General features: G+C 36.4%; 4 protein-coding genes across 4 annotated transcripts; 2 read left to right on the forward strand and 2 right to left on the reverse strand.

Annotated features, from left to right (window-relative positions):
• Window positions 1-2,519: 2,519 nt before the first annotated feature.
• On the reverse strand, window positions 2,520-3,721 carry LOC18592133 (protein PHOSPHATE-INDUCED 1-like). The gene has a single exon (XM_018126275.2). The coding sequence runs from the start codon at window positions 3,626-3,628 to the stop codon at window positions 2,669-2,671; it is 960 nt and encodes a 319-aa protein (XP_017981764.1). The 5' UTR covers window positions 3,629-3,721; the 3' UTR covers window positions 2,520-2,668.
• Window positions 3,722-6,194: 2,473 nt separating this feature from the next.
• On the reverse strand, window positions 6,195-7,406 carry LOC18592134 (protein PHOSPHATE-INDUCED 1-like). The gene has a single exon (XM_018126342.2). The coding sequence runs from the start codon at window positions 7,292-7,294 to the stop codon at window positions 6,335-6,337; it is 960 nt and encodes a 319-aa protein (XP_017981831.1). The 5' UTR covers window positions 7,295-7,406; the 3' UTR covers window positions 6,195-6,334.
• Window positions 7,407-11,526: 4,120 nt separating this feature from the next.
• LOC18592135 (protein PHOSPHATE-INDUCED 1-like) lies at window positions 11,527-12,757 on the forward strand. Its single transcript, XM_007018681.3, has one exon. It carries the CDS (start codon window positions 11,722-11,724, stop codon window positions 12,664-12,666), a length of 945 nt encoding a protein of 314 aa, XP_007018743.2. The 5' UTR covers window positions 11,527-11,721; the 3' UTR covers window positions 12,667-12,757.
• A 6,798-nt stretch (window positions 12,758-19,555) lies between these two features.
• On the forward strand, window positions 19,556-21,337 carry UGT85A4 (UDP-glucosyl transferase 85A4). Its single transcript, XM_018126250.2, has 2 exons — window positions 19,556-20,167; window positions 20,289-21,337. Exons 1-2 carry the CDS (start codon window positions 19,651-19,653, stop codon window positions 21,233-21,235), a joined length of 1,464 nt encoding a protein of 487 aa, XP_017981739.1. The 5' UTR covers window positions 19,556-19,650; the 3' UTR covers window positions 21,236-21,337.
• The last annotated feature ends 471 nt before the right edge of the window (window positions 21,338-21,808 follow it).

Genomic DNA, 21,808 nt, shown 5'->3' on the forward strand with positions numbered 1-21,808 from the left:
GCAAAGAAACAAAAGCAAAAAAAATGCAATGTAGCCTCTTTGCATGCGTAGGTTGCTGCAAATATATATTATAAGTAATGGGATAAGGTGGTAGGCAAATTAAGAGACATGCAGCATACCTTTCGATGGTGGTGCTGGTGCTCTGCTTTAAGGTACTTTAAAAAACAAACAAACAAATAAACTATTCCTCATTATATATGGAAAAGTGTTCCAAAATAAATTATCAATAGAATGCTGATTGGGTAGGTTTCCTATCTTGATTTGTTATATGATATATCCATATAGGTAGAGTAATAAAGAGTTATTATTATTATTATTATTATTATCATTGGCGTTGTTGTTACTTAATTTTAATTGCTAAATAATGAGTTTGTTATTTATAAATAGTTTTAATCATTAAAACTGATTGAAATTTATTATCATTTTTAGCAAGTACAAATGGGTTTGTCTTGAATTTATTCTATTTCTTTTTTTGGATATAACACCAAATGCCTTAAAAAAACAAGGGCAGTGGACCAATGGCGGATTGTTATTTTGTTGATTATAATTTTCTTCGCTTCTATACTAATGAGACAATAATTTCGCAATATATATGCCAAAACGTTTGGTTAAGATGCTAAAATTCAAAGCTCAAAGAACCATCTTTATTTATTTTCAATTTCAGTTGATCAATGATTTTGTTCTTGAATTTGACATCCGAACTGATGATAACAGGAAACACCAAACTCCTTCCTTTGGACCATGTTGAGTTTAGGTAAATCATTGCCCCATTGCGAAACTAAAAAACAAGTCGTCAACAGTTGAAATCGGAAGCATCAATTGGAAGATTTCGTGGGTGGCAAAGGCATAGGCACTAACACCAAAGAAAAAGGTCGGAAAGCTAAAGGAAGGATCGTTGGTGCATGTACACTTATCTTTTCTTTGACACAATGTAAAGGAGTAAGGTTATTATTTGGTTAAGGCAAAGCTCACGTGTGGGAGAGGGTGCATCTTCGGCGGACTTGTCGTGAAAGTCATGGAGTGGATGGTCGGCGTGCTGGTGCCGTTTGGGCTGTGCCTAAGCGTATGGCGTAAAGACGGGGCGTGTCTGTTCAGTGAATGTGTGTGTTTTCGTGTATAGTGGTCCGTGGACAGTGACGAGTATGTTGACAGGGAAAGGGCGCTCCTTGGGTTGGATTGGGGCCCCTATTAATTGATTCAACCTTCTAAAGGACGAAAGGAAAGTGTAATTCTTGACAGCTTTAGCTACATGATCAAAACTTGGTTTTTCCTTTTGTTTTCGTTTTCAATGAATAAATGCCCTTAATTTATGCTACAGCCCAAAAATTTAATTGCTAGCTAGGATGATAAATACTTTGTACTATTTGCTAAGATACACGTATACGCATGGATATATTTTGCGTGCATTGAATTCGAAAGACATATTGAATTGAAAATTTATGAAATTCAACTTAAAGCTAAAAAATAGAACATTCCTTTCATTTCCATGAAATATTTCATGCATGTGTAGAAAACTTACAAAGTGCATAAATAGGTAACAAAACCAATTTATAGTTACTATAAAGTTGAAATCCCTTTTTTACATTTCATATCAATTTGCTGAAAAATAAATTAAATTAAATCGAAGGGTCTGATTGTTGAAGATTGATGGAGACTGATTCAGAATGGTTCAATTGCCAGCACTCAAAGACTATGCCAAAAGATTTCCAAACTAAGATAGGTAAATATGTCTACCAGACTACCACTCATATCTTTTATATGAACACTATGGTAATAGTTAATGATCTAAGGCAAAAGACCTTGCTAAAGGAAATAAAAAAAAAAAAAAAAGAACTAGACTACTTAGGACTGGCAGTGGGTTTATTGCTGTGGGAAATGGAAGAGAAAAGAACAGAACTCTGTAGAAGTGTACATACACATGGGCCCTGGAAACACTACATTTTCTGTTTCTCGAACAAGACAGATCTCCACAAGCCAATAACAGCTAGCAAAAGGAGAAATCTAGTACCAAAATATCAAATTTAAAAGCCAATAAATAAAATTGCCTTAATTAAGCGGTGACTGAAAAGCAATTTTCCTGACTCTGAATGTGTGGCATCTTTGCCCTTCACTTGTCATTTAATTAGCCCTAGGCCCATCGAATGTTTGAAACATATCCTTAACACAACATACTCTCATTCAGGAAACATCTACTGTCGATAAACAGCCCTTCCAGATTTTTTTGTACTACATGCTTAAGTTCCTTCCTCTGGAACATATGTTCTTTCCTCTTATCGAGGGCCCTAAGAAATGATGTTGTTCAAGGAATTGCCTTTTAGCGATGAAGCGCAATCTTTCATCGGTTCCTCCAACAATGCAAGTCAAAATTTCACACGTCTTGGATTCTTTTTTTAACTTGGCTAGTTCATACTTTTCACGTTTTAGATCTATATTTATTCTTGTACCAAAAAAGATCTATATGTATCCAGTTCGGTGTAAACAATGAGCATTAGAGGAAATGCACCACTCAGAGTATAAGATAAAGAGAACATTTAACTGTGAATCTCTTATTCAACAGGGATAGAAAAAGAATAATTTAATAATACAATAAAAGAATCTCTCGCAAAATTATACTGCCTAACATATATTTTATACACTGACATCTTCGCATGTCTTACGATCGTCGTTTTTAAGCCAGAGTAGAACAAGTTGAGGTTGAAGGGTCAAATAAAGCAGGAAGCAGGTACTTCCTGCCATTGACACCATGTGCGTTGTAGCTGGCTCCAGTTGTAGCGTCTACAGGCAGGTCTCCGGCATAGCCTGGATAAGCCCCTTTACCATAAATCCCAGGGCAGGCAGATGCAGCCTCCAGGGGTGCCAATTTCGGACCCTGATAGTAGCCATTTCCGAATGGGTTCGTGGCAGTCCCAGCCAAGAGGCTAGCCAAATTGATCACCATCCCGTCAAGGCCGACATCATTGTTGGGTGCAACCAAAGGTGGGTTCTGTGGTCCATAAATGGGCTGGTGGAATGGCCAGGCGCATTGACCTGGGCATTGGGTTTCTGAGTTACCAACCCAAATGTAAGCAAATTTGGAGCTCTTGCCCTTAATTTGACCATTGCTTGTGCCCAGACCTGAACCGTGGGTGCCACACCTGCTTGAGCAGAACCCTCCTACAGCCACATCAGCTGATGTCAAGACAACATTAATGGCATTCTTCTGGGCGCCCTTTGATGCTAATTCTATGATTTGTTGATTTGTGAGTGACTTTCCCAAAGAGTAGTTCTCATCAAGGATTTGTGTACCCAATGAAAGGGCGAGAGAAGAAGGTTTCTTGCTGAGCTGATAGTATTTTTCTGTGGCTTTCCACCAGGTAGAAACAGAGGGTTCAGCTACTGTAGGCTTGGAAGATGTAACGGAAGCGACGAAATCGGAGACAATTGCACGTTGAGAAGGCTTGAACTTGCCATACCAAATGAGATTAACAGAGATTTTGCCAGTTAGAAGAGGGCCGTTATGGTATTGGAACAGCAAAGGCTGCTCGGTTTGATCCGACTCGGAAAGCCTCCTTGCATCTGTGTTGATATGAAGCAAAGAGACCAAGAAAACAACAAAGAGAACAACATTGGATGCAGCAAAAGAAACCATGATGAACTTGATTGATGAAACTATTTATCTAAGAGAAGTGAAGAAAGAGAGAAGCTGAGATGTAATGTTTGTTGAGGTTTGGGGTGAAGAGAACTGAAATGAGGGAACGTATTTATAGTGCTGATATTTGGAGGGTCGAAAGCGCTAGGAAAGGGCTGAAAGTTAAAGAGAAAGGTAACAACTGGGGAGTGAGATGCCATGCCAGCCAAATGACGCGTTGTATTTTAATCAATAGCCTCACTCTCAACCGAATCAATGCTTTAAGAATACAGTTTCAAGCCAGCTAAGGAGGGGATTATGACAAAGAGAGACGTGCCTAAGGAGAAAAAGACCGGGACAAAATTGAGTGCCATTGTCTGAGGAAAAACGCGTAATAAGCATAAGGAATGTTTAAATGTTTATTGTTACCGAGATAATGTCCTCATGATCTTTTTTTTTTCTTTGGTTTGTTTTTTGTATGTGTGAGACTGTGCACCCAAGGGGGATGGTTTCAGATATTCGAATGTGCAAGTTGCTGGAATCTCAAGTTATCATAATTGTGAATCACAGAGAGAAACAAAAACCTAAAAACAAAAATAATGTTTAAGTACAGAAAACATGTCATGTTGGTCTGTAGCATGCAATTGTAGCAAGTTGTGTGTTGCAGAATATAAACGCCTTTAATGATTTCTGATGTTTAATGTTTTGCTGTTTTTTTTTCTAATGTAAGGTAGTGGTTATTGCAGTTGCTTGATTTCCATCAAAATATCATCATATAAATGGTTTATATATTTTCTACAAAATGCACCAAATTCAAGAAATTTTGGAGATGTACATACATAAATTATTGTCTTCTAGTGTTTTCTTTTTCTTTTTCTTCATAAAAACAAATAATTTTTTCATGAAAATACAATTACGATCTAATAACTTTAATGTATATTACATATTATATCCATGAAAGAAATGAATAAACAAATCAATTAACTAATTTAAAATTGAATTAAATCTATATTCGTGACATCTGAAATTGAGATTTAAAGTTTTCGGAACCTCTTTCTAGTCATTGAGGCGAAACCTCGTTGACCAGATTTTTTCCTCATTGATAAATAATATTGGAACTATTTCTTTTTTTCTTTTCACTTCTCTTTATTTACCATGTCTCCTATCAACTGTCAACATTTAAATTTAGGGTGTTTATAATGTATTTTTACGAAAAGAGATATGATCACTTCAAATGTTCATAAGTTTGCTAGATTGTGCACTTTTGTTTTTGGTACATATATACTACATTATGCACCTTATTCATGGTAAAAACATAAGCTAACTAACTTGTAAAAGTTTATAAATTGTTTTTGATTGTGTTTGTAGTAACATTTCATTCCAAAATATAGGTGCTCATCGTGTTCAAATGAGAACAACATACAATTAATGGCTGATGCTTGTGACCTTTGATAGGGTGAAAGAAAAAATTATTTGGGTTTAGCTCATATGGTAGGTGGAGGTTGGAAAGAGAGTTTTTGTACTTTCATTTGTTGGGAAGGAAATGGCTACACTAAGTGTAAAAGATTTATATACAATACCAATGTTTTACCCCCAAACCTCTTGTAATCTCTTTTAGGCCAATTATAACCCACTTGACCGTAAGTAATGTTACGTGTCTAAATAGGGCAACTCCTTCCTATCACTTTCTAAATACCGGGATCAATTTATCTTGCAACAATTGGCAATTCTTAGATCAGTGTTACTGTAATGATAATATGTAAATTTGTTTTCTAGCTAGGCTTCAAGAAATTGCTTGCTCGGATGCTAGAAATTTACCAGTTTTCTATCATGCCTTGGTTGAAAATTTGCATTCGTTGCAGCTTAAGCATAAGTGAATCTGATCTCTTATATTCATCAGAATCTAAACTCCAGACAAACTTCTCCAAATTAAAGAGATGATGCTATTTGGTAAAAAAAAAATGAATGCTTTCTTTCAATTGAACTAACTTCAAACATGTTTGTAGGCAAAGAAATTAACATCCTTGGATCTTGAACGAATGGTTTTGACTTAATGCTTTCTGCTTTGACTTTAAATTTAATCATTCGCAGATCAAAGTGCAGTTTTCTTTGAAATTTCCCTTCATTTTAAGCTCTTTTAAGCACATATTATATTGTGCCCTGAAGAAAGCAGAATCGGTTTTTATGTTCATTTTCCCAGGATAGGCACATAGTTAAAAACCTTTAGGACAAGACATGTGCTCGGCAAAAAAGCACTTGCGTGAATAATTGTCTATAATTGCTTGAAAATGACCATTGTTCCTAGTAGGGTCCAAATTTGCTGGCAACTGTGGTTTTTTTTCACTGAACATTCTAACACCCATAGCTGGTTTCTTCCTAAGCTGGGCCAAGAGAACTGGAAAAGCAGAAACGAAATTACCAAGTAACGTTTTGCCTAGATTCTTGACCGAATCTCGTACCAATTGTATGAAACCAAAAAAATACGGTGGGAGCGCTTAAGAAAATGACAGTTAATCAGCTGATTAGAGATTAATCAAGTAAAAGCAATAGTCTCATGGAAAACTGGAAAGCAAACAAGAATTGTCAATTATGAGAAAAAGCAAACCAAAGTCGTTTGCTGCTCTATTATTATCCGCATAAGCAAAATTAATTAACAAATAAAAGAATTACATCCTTCTATAAACCGTGTACATCTATTACTAATTTGCTAATCACTGCTTCAAACTTTTAGACCAAAGTTGAACAAGATGATGTAGCAGGATCATACAAAGCAGGAAGCAAGTATTTCCTTCCATTGTCGCCATGAGCGTTGTAGCTAGCACCAGTTGTAGGGTCTACCAGCAGGTTTCCAGCGTAGCCTGGATAAGCCCCTTTGCCATAAATTCCAGGACAAGCGGATGAAGCTTCCAATGGTGCGTCAGCTGGACCCTGGAAGTAACCATTTCCAAAAGGGTTCGTGACAGTCCCGGCAAATAGGCTAGCCAAGTTGATCACCATGCCATCAAGACCCACATTGTTGTTAGGTGCAATCAAAGGTGGGTTTTGTGGTCCGTAGATTGGCTGGTGGAATGGCCAGGCGCATTGACCAGGGCACTGGGTCTGGGAGTTACCAACCCAAACGTAAGCAAATTTGGAGTACTTGTCACCCTTAATGTGACCCTTGCTCGAGCTCAAGGCAGATCCATGAGTCCCACATCGGCTCATGCAAAACCCTTCAACAGCAACATCAGATGCTGTTAGGACAACGTTAATAGCATTCTTTTGGTCACCCTTTGAGGCCAATTCCACAATTTGTTTGCTTTTGAGTGACTTCCCAATCGAGTAGTTCTCATCAAGAATCTGTTTTCCCAAAGACAGGGAAAGAGTGGATTTCTTAGAGGTGAGGTGGTAGTATTTCTCAGTGGTTTTCCACCACTTGGCAACCGAGGGTTGGTTGTTTTGAGATGGTGTAGTAGACGACAGGGAGGTGACAAAATCAGAAACAATAGCCCTCTCGGAAGGCTTGAACTTGCCATACCAAATCAGATTGATTGTAATTTTGCCTGAAAGGAGGGGGCCATTGTGGTATGTCAGGAGCTGAGGCTGGTCTTGCACCAGTTCACTCAGCTTCCTTCCAGCCAAAGAGATTTGAAACAAAGAGATCAAAAGGAAAATTTTAAGCACACTTTGAGTAACAAAAGATGCCATCTTTGACAGGAAAAATGCTGCTTTGATTTTGGAGAGTATCAAGCAGAGGAATAGAAAAGAATAAGCTGAGATTGCTTTGAATTTGTGTGTTGGGTGTGGATTTGAGAGAGGGGAAAAGGGTGTATATAAAGGCCTGAAACAGAGTTTATTTATTGAGCTTTAATTAATTTTTTGAATTATAAAAAGAAAGCGTTTGGGATTGAGTGAAGGGAGGGAACCTGCAGAGAAACAGACAATAAAATTTAGTGGAAGTAAGATGGGCTTTTCCCGATTACGAGTTGCGACTTCGCCAGTAAGTTACAACAGAGACCCACCGGTTCAAGCTCGTTATTAATCCAAAAGGCCAAAAAAGAAAACACTATCTCCAGGTCATTGGACTTCACGCACCAATCACTTATGGCCGTGGAGATCAATACCAAGGAGGCGCGTGTGTCCAAGTTTCTTGTGGGAGCGAGCGAGCTCTTTTCGTTCGGTAGAAAACAAAAAGCATTACAGCTTAGTCACAGTTAGCCTCACCCTTGATTTGACCAAAACAGCCTTGGCTTTTTAGTACATTATGGAACAAGAGAAGGGTAAATACGGGAAAATGAAGCAGATAGACGTTATGAAGACAGGCTGGAGTTAATTTTATTGGGAAGGGTGGACTGATCCAGCTGGCAGTCAGCGAGTGGGCAAGGAGGTGAAGCGTGGGTATCCTAGGTGAAGGGCATGTGAGATTACGCGCTTGCGGCTCTTCAAAACGGTGTTGAAGGGAACGCACAAAAGGCTCGTGAAAGCGAGAAAAGGAGATTAGTTAATAGGCTTAGCTGGATCAAGCTAACACAAGACAGCGTACAGCTGTGGAGTTGCAGTGGTTCGCCAGGGCCAGCCATTGCCAGCCAGCACAGCTCTTTTGACCCTTTTGAAAAAAAAGTTCGTACTTGTCGTGTACTTGGTTTTGCAAGCGAATCTGCAGCTGAACGTTGGTTTTTTGCTTTAAAGTTTGAACTTCAAAATTCAAAGGCACTGGAAAAGGGGAAGTACACGGTGTGAGGCTGGTGGCATATGAATAAAAAGGAATTCTTTGTACAATGGGTGGTTAGTTGATTTGTGAATGAATTTAATTGTCAAATACTAGTTTGCAAGCCTAGGAATCTATCAACATTAATTAGCAGTAACCTTTTAAGTCTTTAACTTAATTTTCTTTTTTTTCTTTTCATTTTTAGATGATTAATGACTAATTGATGAGGGAAAATTTAAGAAGAAACTCATCTCCAGACCTTTCAAAAATATAAAAGGGTATTGATACTGCTTGCAAGACACAATTAAAATAAATAAACATGTAATTGCGTCATCCTATCTAAAGCCTAAATTGACGAGCTTAAACATTATCCCAATCCTGGCAATCACGAGGCATGCTAATTTGTTAAGTATAATTACTTGAATCACATGATTCTTATATCTTAATGCAATATAAAATTATTTTAATATTATATTAATATTTGTTGAATTGGTTGCCAAGGAGTCTACTTACAATGCCCTAAAGTCCCGAAAGACTCAAAACATATTAAGTAGTTCTGCAGCTTGTCTGATGGGGAGTTTAATTCATCACTGGATAATAGCTGCCTTGTTACATACTTGCAGACATGTCATACCTTATATATACATATATATTTCACTTTTTATATTGCAAAATTGTTTAATTTTGTAGCTGCACGAGTCAGGTCCTTTAGAATCTAAGCCTTCTGTAATTCAAAATCAAATTAACCATCACAAAACAAAAACTTCAAGTAATGTCATGAACATGAAATCTTTGACTAAAGTTCCATCTCCTGTATCGTATTGATTCTCTTTGTTTGCAATCTGGATGGCCTATATAGCTGTATTTGTCTCTTACGCTTACCAAAATTTTGGGTACCTTTGTTTTGGGAGATTTAGGGTACTAATCAGTTTCAACTTTCAACACAGATCATGGATTGGAACTGAAAATGTTCAAGCATTTGGTAAGGAGTCAGTGAGATGGGTAATTAATTCCCTTTGGCATTACTGTTTGATTCTCTTACAGCAGTGAGAGAGCCTGTGATTAATTATGATCCTGCTGCTTCGACAATATGCTGAATGTAGAAACATGTACATGTTCATGGAAGATAAAAATATGCCTAGGATAAGATGATAATATATGTAAAGCATAGATGACACAGGAATATTAATTTTAATGTTGGTCTGAGTGTCATATCCATGCCCCCATTCTTCCCATCCGCCTTCATTTTTTGCACTTTATGAGCTGAAAGCTGTAGAAGACTTTGGAAACCAGCATTTTTAGATGTTCCCAAGTCAACACTCACACCTTCTAGGAAGGACGGCAGTAGAGCCTAGACTGATATAAATGAAAATATTGTCAACTCTTCCCTCTTTTTCCAGCTTGAGTCTACGATCTATAGGCTGACTTTGCAATGAGAGAGATTTCATCATTCAATTATTGGCTGCAATTGGAATTCAGTGTTGAGAATTTGCTGCTCTTTGGATTCATAGATATTTTAAGGTTACTATAGAATTAAATTTTAAAAAAGTTACCAGCGCAGCATTGCATATTCATTTGCGGTCGATGCTTTCGCTGCTGGACTTTTGTTTTTTATTCATAACCTTCGAAGAAATCTGTAAATGAGTAGTATTATATTCCTGTAGCAGCTCACTTGTACACCTTGGATGCTGCCAAGGAGCAGCATCCGGAGAGCTCGAGCAGAGCGACCAGCCTGTCTGAAGGCTGATGAGCTTGCTTTGTTCCCTTTCTTGAAAGCATGGTCACCCAAAACTTTGAATACTACATACCTGCACAAGTGATGCTTTGAAACTCTTAACTAATTAATTTTGGTCAATTAAACCAAAAAAATAAAAAATGTGATACCCACCCATCACATAGACAATAAAATCATAATATTCAATAAAAGTATCAAAAACATGATCAATTTGAGTGAAGATTGTTGATTTGTCGTTCAATATAGCAATTTAGTTGTCCTCGTATATATCAATTTCAAGTTTTCATCTAAACAAATTTCAATAATTTAATATGTAATTTGAATAATTCTATTAAATCATATTTGAAACAGTGATTTAGATTTCATTGATTATTTTTTTGTGATTAATGAATTCAATAAAAGTTAAAAAAAAGAGGAAAAAGAGTAGAAAACCGAGGTTCCTGCCTTAAATCGAGAGTAATAGACTGGATGTATGATGGGTAGAGTAGAAAAATTACTCTTAAGGGTCTAACATATAGTGAAGCCACCACTTCTAGTGTAATTTTCCGAAGGAACTCTAATTCTAAAGGATTAGTATGGTGATATTTTTTTATTCTTATTATTTTGCTTATCTGATCCAAGCACCTGGCCTCCAGCTTAAGAGAGCCCATGTCTACATGCTTGCATTAATTGACAATAAATTGTGAAAGATTGGGCGGTTGAGATCTTCAATGGTTTTGAACATTGCTTCTCATGATTAAGTTTGATAAGATGTCTGGTGAACCACTAGCAATATCAGGCATGGCATCTGACGCTACCAAGCATGGGATGGGAGGGCTCTCTGGTTCTAAGCCCTAAAGTTCAGTTTGAGCAACCAAATGTTTAGAAATCCCATGATGTGACAGTACACTGCAACTTTTGGTTGTGGACAAACAAATTAAAAGATGAACCTACCTTACCTACATATATGGGCATAACCTAGAGATTCTTTTCGCACAGAACAATGCACCCACAACACGCATACAAAATTTAAGTTAACCGCAATGGTCAGTTTTACATCGATTTTATAAATTATACGCGTTAAACAACTTATTTCAATTACTAATCCATGACCTTGAGAAGCAAGTGAAGCAGGGTACTTCAGCTCTGAGATCAAACAATAGATTAAACAACTACCATTTAATTTGTATGTGGGAGGACCAGATCGCAGTAGCTGGAAATGGGATGATGGTAGAACTATTCGAAATGATGTAAGAAAGGGGGGGGGGCGAGGTGAACAATTACAACAACAATAATAAGGTAGGAGCATCGATCCAAGAAAAACTCTAAAACTGAAGTGAATCGAAATGCGAAACAGCCTAGGTTTCTGGTAGGGACCTTATTCCTTGCCATTTTGGTGGCTGTGAAATCGATGTAAGCATTAGCTAAGTCTCCTAATCTCCATGCAAATAAAATGCCTCAAAATTAAAGGTAGATTCTCGCCAGATGTCTCCCTCTAAATCTTATCCTTTCCCAGTTCTCGTGATCTCTGTATTTTAACTGCGTAGCTGCCAGTGAAAGCTACCGCGCAACCCTGCCACTTTCTCAGTGCATGAACCAACTCACCTATATATACCCCCTCACTCGTATCCCAAAATCAAATTCAAGCTGCCTTCGTCACTTGCAAGTTCAGAATCTTTCAACATTTGGCTACGAATTTTTTAAGTCTTTCAAATGGGTTTCTATCAGTTAGCCAAAATATTCCCTCTTGTCGTTGTACTTATTCACCTAAGCCTAGCTGATGTTTGTCTTGGAGCAAGAAGGCTAACGTCTCTATACCAGGCACCAACCATGGCCCTGAGTTACCACAAGGGGGCATTGCTTGAAGGAAATCTTCCTGTCTCCATTCTTTGGTATGGTGAATTCTCACCAGCTCAGAAATCCATCATTGCTGATTTTCTGCTTTCTCTCAATCCACAAAAGGAAAACTTGGGTCCCTCCCCTGTAAAACCCTTAGTCTCTCATTGGTGGAATACTATCCAAACTTACATGAAAAAAGCTGGCAAAAAGGATGCCCGTATTGTCTTGGCAAACCAAGTCACTGATAGGAACTGCTCCCTTGGCAAAATTCTGAAAAAGTCCCAAATTTCCAGGTTGGCTAGGCGAGTCCACTCCAAACCTGGTGGATTAACTATAGTCCTTACAGCCAAAGACGTGTCTGTCGAAGCCTTTTGCCTGAGTAACTGCGGGTTTCACAGCTCAAACGCCAAGGAAAAATCCGTCTTTATCTGGGTTGGAAACTCGGTGACTCAGTGCCCAGGCCAATGCGCGTGGCCATTCCACCAGCCTATTTACGGACCCCAAACTGCGCCACTTGGTGCACCCAATGGAGACGTGGGTGTCGATGGCATGATCATAAATATAGCCAGCCTTTTGGCAGGGGCCGTGACGAATCCTTTTGGAAATGGCTATTTCCTGGGCTCGGCTGGCGCTGAGCTTGAGGTTGCATCGGCTTGCCCTGGAGTGTACGGTAAAGGGGCGCACCCTGGTTATGCTGGAGAGCTTTTAATGGATCGAACCACCGGTGCTAGCTACAATGCACAAGGTGTCAATGGAAGAAAGTACTTGTTACCAGCCTTGTTTGACCCTCTCACTTCTCAGTGTTCAACACTTGTGTGAGGGTGATTTTAGTTTGTATTCTGTATTAATCTGCTGTTATATTTGTAAATAAATTTATGACTGTTAATTGTTACTATTTTGGTTTCTCCAATGCCCACTTTTCCCTTCAAATTTCTCTTTTCAGATTGTTAAGTGAGAAATAGTATCCATATTCCGTTGTTAATTACACTCAATTCCAGTGCCTCGACAGTCCAAACAACATGTCCCAACTACTAACGGTCTAACACACAAACTTATTATAAGGTTTAAATAGTGAAAATTGCTGCAAGTAGTATTTTAATTGTTACCAGCGGCTGGAAATTGTTACCTCAGGAATCAAGGCTTGCAAAAGATCTATTGACTCTAGGAACCTAATGTCGGGATACTAATTGTGTTTAATACTTGGAATTAATGCTTTCCAAATGATTTCACCATTGTTGGGTTTTCTTGCCTTGGAGTGGGTAACTTTGCAAGTGGCACCAATCGATCAAGGCCTCATTGGTTGAGGTCCTCAGCTAGCCCACATCAACTGGCCGAATAGACTTTCCCTCACGGGTCAAAGGTATTGTCGTTTTTGTTGGTATTTCTGTCAAAATTTTCCAGCAGGTAAAAGAGGCTGATAGATTTGCAAAACACTTTTGCCTTGATTGAATAACTGTTCTGTTTATGTCCTGCTTTCCTTGTCCTTCGAATTTGTGCTGGGCAAACGTGAATTATAATTTATAAGCATGAAGAAATTAGCTCTATCGACGTCAATCAAGGTGAGAGCAAGATGCCCAAACTTTGTTGGACAATAACCCTTAATCTTGGGCTCAGTACTGTTGCTTGCTTTAGAAATGGATCTGCTGCCCATATAAATTGGACCCAAGTTTGGGCTTTTAAACTAAGTGTAATTACAAACAAGTCCAAAAACGATAATGAGTCTCATCAGATTTTAAAAGGATATAATACTTGAAAAAATTCCTTAACTAGTTAAAAAAATTTTAAAAAGTTTTTATATTTTTATTACATTTATTCAAATTCTTATACTTTTATTTTTAACAAAATAAACCCTTATACTTTTTATTTTGAGCCAAATTAGTCATTATGATTAATGGTTGATTCAGTCAAAATGCTATTTGTTATTATATGTCGCATGGCACCAGAGACAAAATCAAAAAATTTTTTAAATGGTGTCTTAATTAAAATAATAATAATAATTAAAAAAATTTTCTTTCAATTTAGGATTTGTCGAGAAAGTACTTAGATCAAATTCAATACAATTTTACTTAAAAGATTATTGAGTACCATTATTAGTAGAATTATATTATTGTTGTCCAAGATTTGAGTCTTGTGAGATAATTTTTTATTTTTTAAAATATCTTTTCATAACTTATTTATACAAAAACCTGTTAAAAATCATTACTCATTTCTTATTAGCATATTCAACAACTAACAATTTAACAAATTTTTATTCATTGATCAAAACTAAATATAAGCATTTACAAACTACATAAAATTAAATAATCAAACAATATATCTATAAAATAAATTTAAAAAAAAGATTCATAATTTCAAGATATTATTTGATATGCAATACTAATTTCTATTAAAAAGATTTTGTTTGAGTCCCAAACTATCAAATTAATCAAAAAAAGTTACACATGAATAATTTAAAAACTTGATTTAAGTTGAAAATGATTTACAATTGAACAATTAAAATTCAGATGAGTTGTTTTGACTTGTGGAAAGGTGAAAATGCAATCAAAGATTAAGAAAAGAAGTCTCATAGGTCTAAAAAGTAATATTTGAACTTTTGAAAAGTGAGTAGTTTAGATTTTGACTTTTTTAATAAAATTTTAAATTATAATTTTTTTATTTTTTAGTATTAATATATAAATTATTTTTTGATAAATTTACTTTGATTAGGAATATTTGACCTCACTCTCGATAAAATTATAAAAAAATTAGTGAGCTCTTTAGTTTTATTAACTATGTAAAATTTTAGATAAGTAATATACTTAGTATAAATTTTTAATGATTGAGTAGTGTCATGTGACACCACTTTTATATAGGTGGGTCCGTCCATGTGTGGCATTCACGTGACATGTTAAAATATTATAATTGATGACGACGTGATATGCTAAAATGCGATAATTAATGACAACATGACATATTAATGTGAAATAATGATATTATCATGTAGCATTTTTTACCCTCTTCATCGAAATCACATTAGTTCCATGCAAATATAGAATAATGAGTAATATTTTGATTAATGAAAATTAGTCAACCGTTAATTATAAATATTTATTTGATTCAAAATAAAAATATAAAAATTTGATTGAAAGTAATAAAAAATAAAAAAATTATTAAATTTTTTTTAATTAGTTTAATTTTTTTTCAATATTATGCCATCTTTAATAAGCATATAAAAATTAAATTAATTTAATAAGCAAAATAAAAGCGTTTATATAAAACAAAGAGTAATGTTATTGGTTCCGTCATTTTTATTTGAACTATTTGCATTCCTTCACGTGGCATATTCACGACGGTCAATGAGTTTTCGCTTGAGGACTGTTGATTGGAAGTTTTGAAGATCAAATCATTAGAAATAAAAATTGAACAAAAAAGTATATAGATATATTTGACGTTGAATCTTTGGATTCAAAATTAATGATGAGCTCAGTTAGACAAACCTATACGTATATATAAAGACAAATTGCATAATCCAAAAAGAAATCCAGTACTGTGGAGGCTGCTACCTACTGGCATTATTTTAAATTTCTAAAATAATTTGTTTCAACATTTCCATGTTAAAAAAAGGAAGAGAAATAATGGAAGTATATTAGCTGGGTGATTGATTCAACAATTAAAGTATTATGCGAAAATTCTCCACCTTGACCTGTGACTCTTCTTTTTTGTTCCGTGTCTATACTTACACCATATGAGGAAAAACAAGAGAAAAATAGAAGAAACAATACCATTTGCGTTTGTGCTTTTTCCTTCTTCTTTTCTCTTTAAAGTTCATCGGATTTTGAGTTATTCAATAACAATAATCTTTTTCCTTTCATTCCACAAAATTTAGTCTCTCTCTCCTCTCAAGAATTTGTGCCTAGGAGTTAAAGACCTTTGATTCAGTTATGCAGTTATTTTGATACCAAGCATGGATAAATATATCATAATTGGTTCACTCATCATGTGGGGTTTGTACAATCTCATTTTAGTTATAAAAAGTAACAAAATAAAATAAAAGTGAAATGTACAATTACTTAAGAAAAAAAATCGAGACATTTTATTCAATATTTGACCAGTGTTCAGATAATTTCTTTTATATATACTTCTTCCATCCATGCATACAATATCATATAAAATCTTAGAAGCCCACTGTTTGCACTATAATCAACCCAACCAATTGTTGATCGGGCACTATTACTCCAAAACAATCATTTACTACTAGTCATGATCTACACGTCACATTCATTCTTAATTAGAATTGGTAGATGCGAAGCATTTGGTCCTTGGCATTTAGGATGCTTCCATCAGAATAGCAGATATTTTGCTTGCTTTCTATGCATTTAATATTTAGAATGGAAGGAATGAAGAAGGCAAGGCATCTCTTGCTTTTTAGTTGGATGAGCAGAGCTCGCCCATAAGTCAATGTATGTATGTATCAAATGGGCCATATCACAACGTTCATCTTTCGCTATTTAATACTTAAATATTGATGATTGCTAAGCAACCCGAGGTTGCTGGAATCATCTCATGAGGCAGGAGTCACTGAAGGCTTTAATTGATCTTCCTTCTTCAATTATTGGTTCCCTTGTGAAAACAACGTAAGGGGAAGTATCTGTTGTATTTATGTTCGTTAATTCAAATATAAAAATACAAATAGCGTTGGACCATCTATTGATGGAGTACATTTAAGGCTTCTGTGACGACAATGTCAACTTTAGTTAAAAAGAAAAATCAATAATGAAGAACAATGTATATTTTCCATGTTAAGTGTTAGTTTAAAAGTCTGAACCCTCCTTCCATTCTGATTCAGTGTCTTGAATTAATTAGCACAATGATGTAGACAATTGACAAGTTGCCTCATCCAAGTATATGCCGGCACCGAAAAGAAGTAAGTTCGAATGTTTAATTAGACTCCCTTTTTCTATCATTAGAATTGAGCAAAAATCGACACAAGAGAAGCCAATTCAAATCAGGAGGGGCCCTCTGATCTTCTGTCGTGCCTTATAAGCTAATCTGCCTCTCAATTCCCATTTTGCGCATTATAAATTCGTTGAATTTTTTTGCACATAACGTCTCGTATGCAAATACGTCGACATTTTTGTTTTTAATGTAATAAGATATTATTTCTTTAAATTTGTCATGTAATAACCAAAGAACCTGTTGCATACGTATAAGACCGCGTCCGCTAGGAGACCCCACAAACTTGAAGTCAAAAGCCTGAAAAAATGTTCAAAGCACAAATTAATTCACGAAAGAAATTAACTGTGATGGAGACATAAGTCTGCTGTTCCTTTTGTTTTTTAATCTTCTAACGATCTCTTTCGCCTATCACGCCGCATCAGTTTTACATTTGCCTCTCAAACCCCGCCAAATAAAATTGTGGACTCAAGACAGAAATTAATCATAATATGATATTGATTATTTTTCGTTAATTGGAAAATGATAAATTCATTGATGAATACGGTAATGATATCTTTTTGGTGACTGAATACTGAAATGATTACGTTATTTAACCTCTAGATGTTTTAAAAATAGTTATCCGAGTGCCAAGGAAGAGTGAAAGGAGATAGGGTAAGAACTGCGACAACGATTGATTCATATAGGACACAAAGCCGACATAAGTCACGGCTGCTTGCCAATGCTGATCCCTCACGTGGGAATCCTTCCTTTCTGCAAGGAATGGCCTTCTGCGTAAGGTGTCAGCCTGTCAAGGGACGACATATTAAGGCTTTCAATTATTTAAATGGATAGACATTGGCCACCACTCCCAAGGTTTCCCCCAATCTCAGTACCAGCTTGCTTTTATCATATTTTTGGCAACGGAACGAATTTTTTATTAATAAAGAGTAATCATGATGAGATTTTCTTTTCAAATTAGGACCAGAAACGTAACCGTGTCTACATTCTTTGAGAACATGGTGGATTTGTCGACAAGTGTTGACAACGTTAAAAATATAATAAAAGGGCTTCAATGCCCCCCAAACCCCCCCCGCCCCCCTCCAAAGAGCTATTGAGATGGCAGCTGATGGGATTATTTCTTTGGTTACCCTATGCTTCAATCGCTTAACTTAGTAAAATGTACAGAGCAAAGCGTTTTCATGCCACTATAGCCGAAATATTCAACTTGCTCCTTTTTCCATTAGTCAATCACGAAAGGAAAGACAAAGCTTGAGGGAAACAAAATTAGAAGAGTAGAAGACCAACACATTTAAGGATCAATCTGATCGGACAATAACATCTTTCTGGCTGTTTTTGTTTCGGATGGTGGTAATTTTGATTTGTCGACTTGCACCCTTGCCGTTAATAATCAAATACAGGGCAGACATAGTAGTTAATGGCGACTGAGATATTTACTCAAGAGCGTCTGCAGTTCCCTAGGAAGGTCGGCTAGTAGGGGCTCCCGTTTCTTCTAAAATTTTAAAATTTAATTATTTTTTAAAATGTTATAATTTTGTTTTTTATAAAAAAATTTATAATTTCGTTATTACAAATATTAAATCTCTTATTTTCATCCCTCAAACATAAAATTTTAATTTTCTTACTGCCTTTTAATATAAAGAATATTAGTTGAGGTCATTCTTCAGTCATTAGTTTAAGACCAGTGAGATTTCATCTTATTTGCAAACATAGTCGTTGTCCTTCATTTGTCAGCATTTATTGGCTAAATAATTTTCATTACAACAACATGCTATATCTGGGAAAAAAACAAGGACGAGTTTACATATTGCATGGGCACATGCCAACTAATTATGAAGGCAAAAATTTATTCAGCTTTCCTCAAGTCATATAGCTGCTATATATCCTTGTGCCATTACCCTTGGAAGGCGGCAAAGGTTTAGATAAAAAGAAAGTAAAGATTTGGATTTTCTAACGCCACTTTTGTGGTATTTTACCTTCATTTGGTTCTACAAATAAAAAACCAATTACAGTATAAAATCTAATAAAAAAATTAAACCAAAATTATGCTCCGAATACAATATATAAGGAGGTAGAACTTGCAGAGCAATTAAGAGCTGATCAGCCTCGTAGTAACAAGGTTGTTTGGTCATTCATCTCCTTGCACGTGCTTATTGTTCACCTTCACCATCCACGTTCCCAACTAAATCCTGACCAGATTGTTTATGAGAAATTGAAATTTTATGACGCGAGTGCAATAGTGCCAATAGAAAAAATGTAAAGAATAAGCAGATGTTGGATGATCAGACATGATCACTACGGGAATTTATGATTTTGGTATTAAGGGCATTGATTGGTTGTAGGATGGAGAATGGCGTGTTTGGTTACATAATCTTTGATCAAGTGCGTCCACCGCCTTAGCCATTTACCCATCAACACAAGGAAGCAATGACTCTTCTCTTGGAGCGGGCGCTGCCTTTGTAAAGACTTTTCTGTGATTATCAAATAAGTCAATTAGATCTTGTTCAATATAACCGCCCCACGGCTTGCGGGAATTTGCCACTCCAAAAATCATAATTGTAATTCATCGTTTAATTACGCTCTTCGATGAGTAGGAGTAGGACTATTTTGTTTTCTTTCGGCTTGCCTGATATATTTGACTTTTGCCTTTTCCTCCTCAGAAATTTGGCGTCCCTTTGACTAGTAATTTCCTACCTGCTTACATTACTGTAGTCTAAAGAAAGTGCTTCAACCCATCCATCAGAAGGCTATAAAATGGGACCTAAATCTCTCCCCTGAAGCATATCCTTCCTTCACAAATCAGTTGTTCATTGGAGTATTTCTTTGAATTTTTTTTTAGCGTTCGCCTGCTTTCAGAGTGAAAGAGAGACGATGGGTTCTTTGGGTTTCGCGGATAAGCCTCATGCAGTTTGTATTCCCTACCCTGCCCAAGGCCATATCAATCCCATGCTAAAGCTAGCCAAAATACTTCACCACAGAGGCTTCCATATCACCTTTGTCAACACAGAGTTCAACCACAAACGTCTGCTTAAGGCCAGAGGTCCTGATGCTCTTAATGGTCTCCCTTCCTTTCGTTTCGAAACGATTCCTGACGGCCTCCCTCCGACTGATGTCGATGCTACCCAAGACATTCCATCCCTGTGCGAGTCCACCAGGAAAACCTGCTTGCCTCACTTTAAACAACTTCTACATAAGCTCAACGACTCCTCCTCAGCCAACGTTCCTCCTGTCTCTTGCATTGTTTCGGATGGGGTCATGAGCTTCACTCTTGATGCAGCTGAAGAACTTGGCGTCCCTGAAGTTCTATTTTGGACCACAAGCGCATGTGGCTTCCTCGGTTATGTTCACTATCGCCAACTAATGGAAAAGGGTTATACACCTCTCAAAGGTAATTATATAATCACTCCAAAACAAGCTTTCTAAATAGTCTTTTTAGATCCAAGTTTTTAAGTTTTTATCCTTTTCATGGGCACCGTTATTGATGTTATTGTTGTATCTTTAATTTGCAGATGAAAGCTATTTAACGAACGGATACTTGGATACTGTCATAGATTGGATACCGGCGATGGAAGGTATCAGATTGAGGGATCTACCAACATTTATCCGGACAACTGACCCGAATTTCATTATGCTTGATTTCGTTTTCGTTGAAACTGAACGAGCTCTAAAGGCCTCAGCTATAATATTGAATACATTTGATGACTTGGAGCATGAAATGTTAGGCGCCCTATCTCCAATGCTACCTCCCATTTATTCAGTGGGTCCCCTGCATCTTGCTCTGAATCATCATGTCCATGATAATGATTTGAAACAACTTGGATCAAATCTTTGGAAGGAAGAGCCGGAGTGTATCCAATGGCTCGATTCCAAAGAGCCCAACTCTGTTGTTTACGTGAATTTCGGAAGCATCGCTGTCATGACAGCTGATCAGCTAACGGAATTTGCTTGGGGGCTGGCTAATAGTAACCAAACCTTTTTGTGGGTCATCAGGCCAGACCTTGTTGGTGGTGAGTCGGCAGTCGTGCCGGCGGAGTTCGTAGCGGAGACCAAAGACAGAGGACTAATGTCAACTTGGTGCCCACAGGAACAAGTTCTGAGCCACCCTTCTGTTGGAGGATTCCTAACACATAGCGGTTGGAATTCTACGATTGAGAGCATATCTGGTGGCGTTCCCATGATATGTTGGCCATTTTTTGCCGAGCAACAAACCAACTGTCGATATTCTTGTACTAAATGGGGAATCGGCATGGAAATTAACAGTGATGTTAAGAGGGATGAAGTTGAGGGCCTTGTTAGAGAGTTAATGGAAGGAGAAAAGGGTAAAGAGATGAAGAAGAAAGCTCTAGAGTGGAAGAGAAAAGCAGAGGAGGCCACCGGCAGTTCCAAAGGGTCATCTTACAAGAATCTGGACCAAATGATCAACCAAGTTCTGCTGTCTCCAAGAGATGAGGATTAAGCCAAAACGCTTTACACTTTTTAATAAGTAATTGAAACCTTGACGAGACTTGCTATCATTGAGGTGTTAACCAATAAAAATATAGTATTGATTTTTGTATAATTCTTGTATTGCTCATCTTATGGACACTTAATTGAGGCATATTTGCCTTGTTCGGGAATGGTTTACGACGAGTTTTTGTTTGGAGTTATAGAAGCTCTTATCCGTATACTGCTCCTGTTACCGGTGTTGATTTGACTTTTCATGAGTATCAGACTCCTTCTTACATAGTAACTATTTGGTCTAGTTTATTTTTAATTTAAGCAGAAGTTAAGTCAAATAATATTTTGTGAAAATTTTTTTAAAAAATAATTTTTTTAAAAAATAATTTTTTTAAATAATAAAATTAAAAAAAACTTAAAAAAAAACTCAAAATAGGAACTTTTTTTTTTTAATTTCTTAGCTTTTTAAGAGAGTTATTTTTTTTAAAAAGATCCTCTCTAAAAAAATACCCTCTCTCTCCTTATTGATCTCTCTCTTTTTTTGCAAATCATCATTCCAGGAGTTTTTTTGTTCTTATAAAAATTAAGAAAA

This window comes from Theobroma cacao, chromosome 8, assembly GCF_053813885.1.
Source record: "Theobroma cacao isolate CCN51 chromosome 8, ASM5381388v1, whole genome shotgun sequence".
Taxonomy (NCBI): Eukaryota; Viridiplantae; Streptophyta; class Magnoliopsida; order Malvales; family Malvaceae; genus Theobroma; species Theobroma cacao.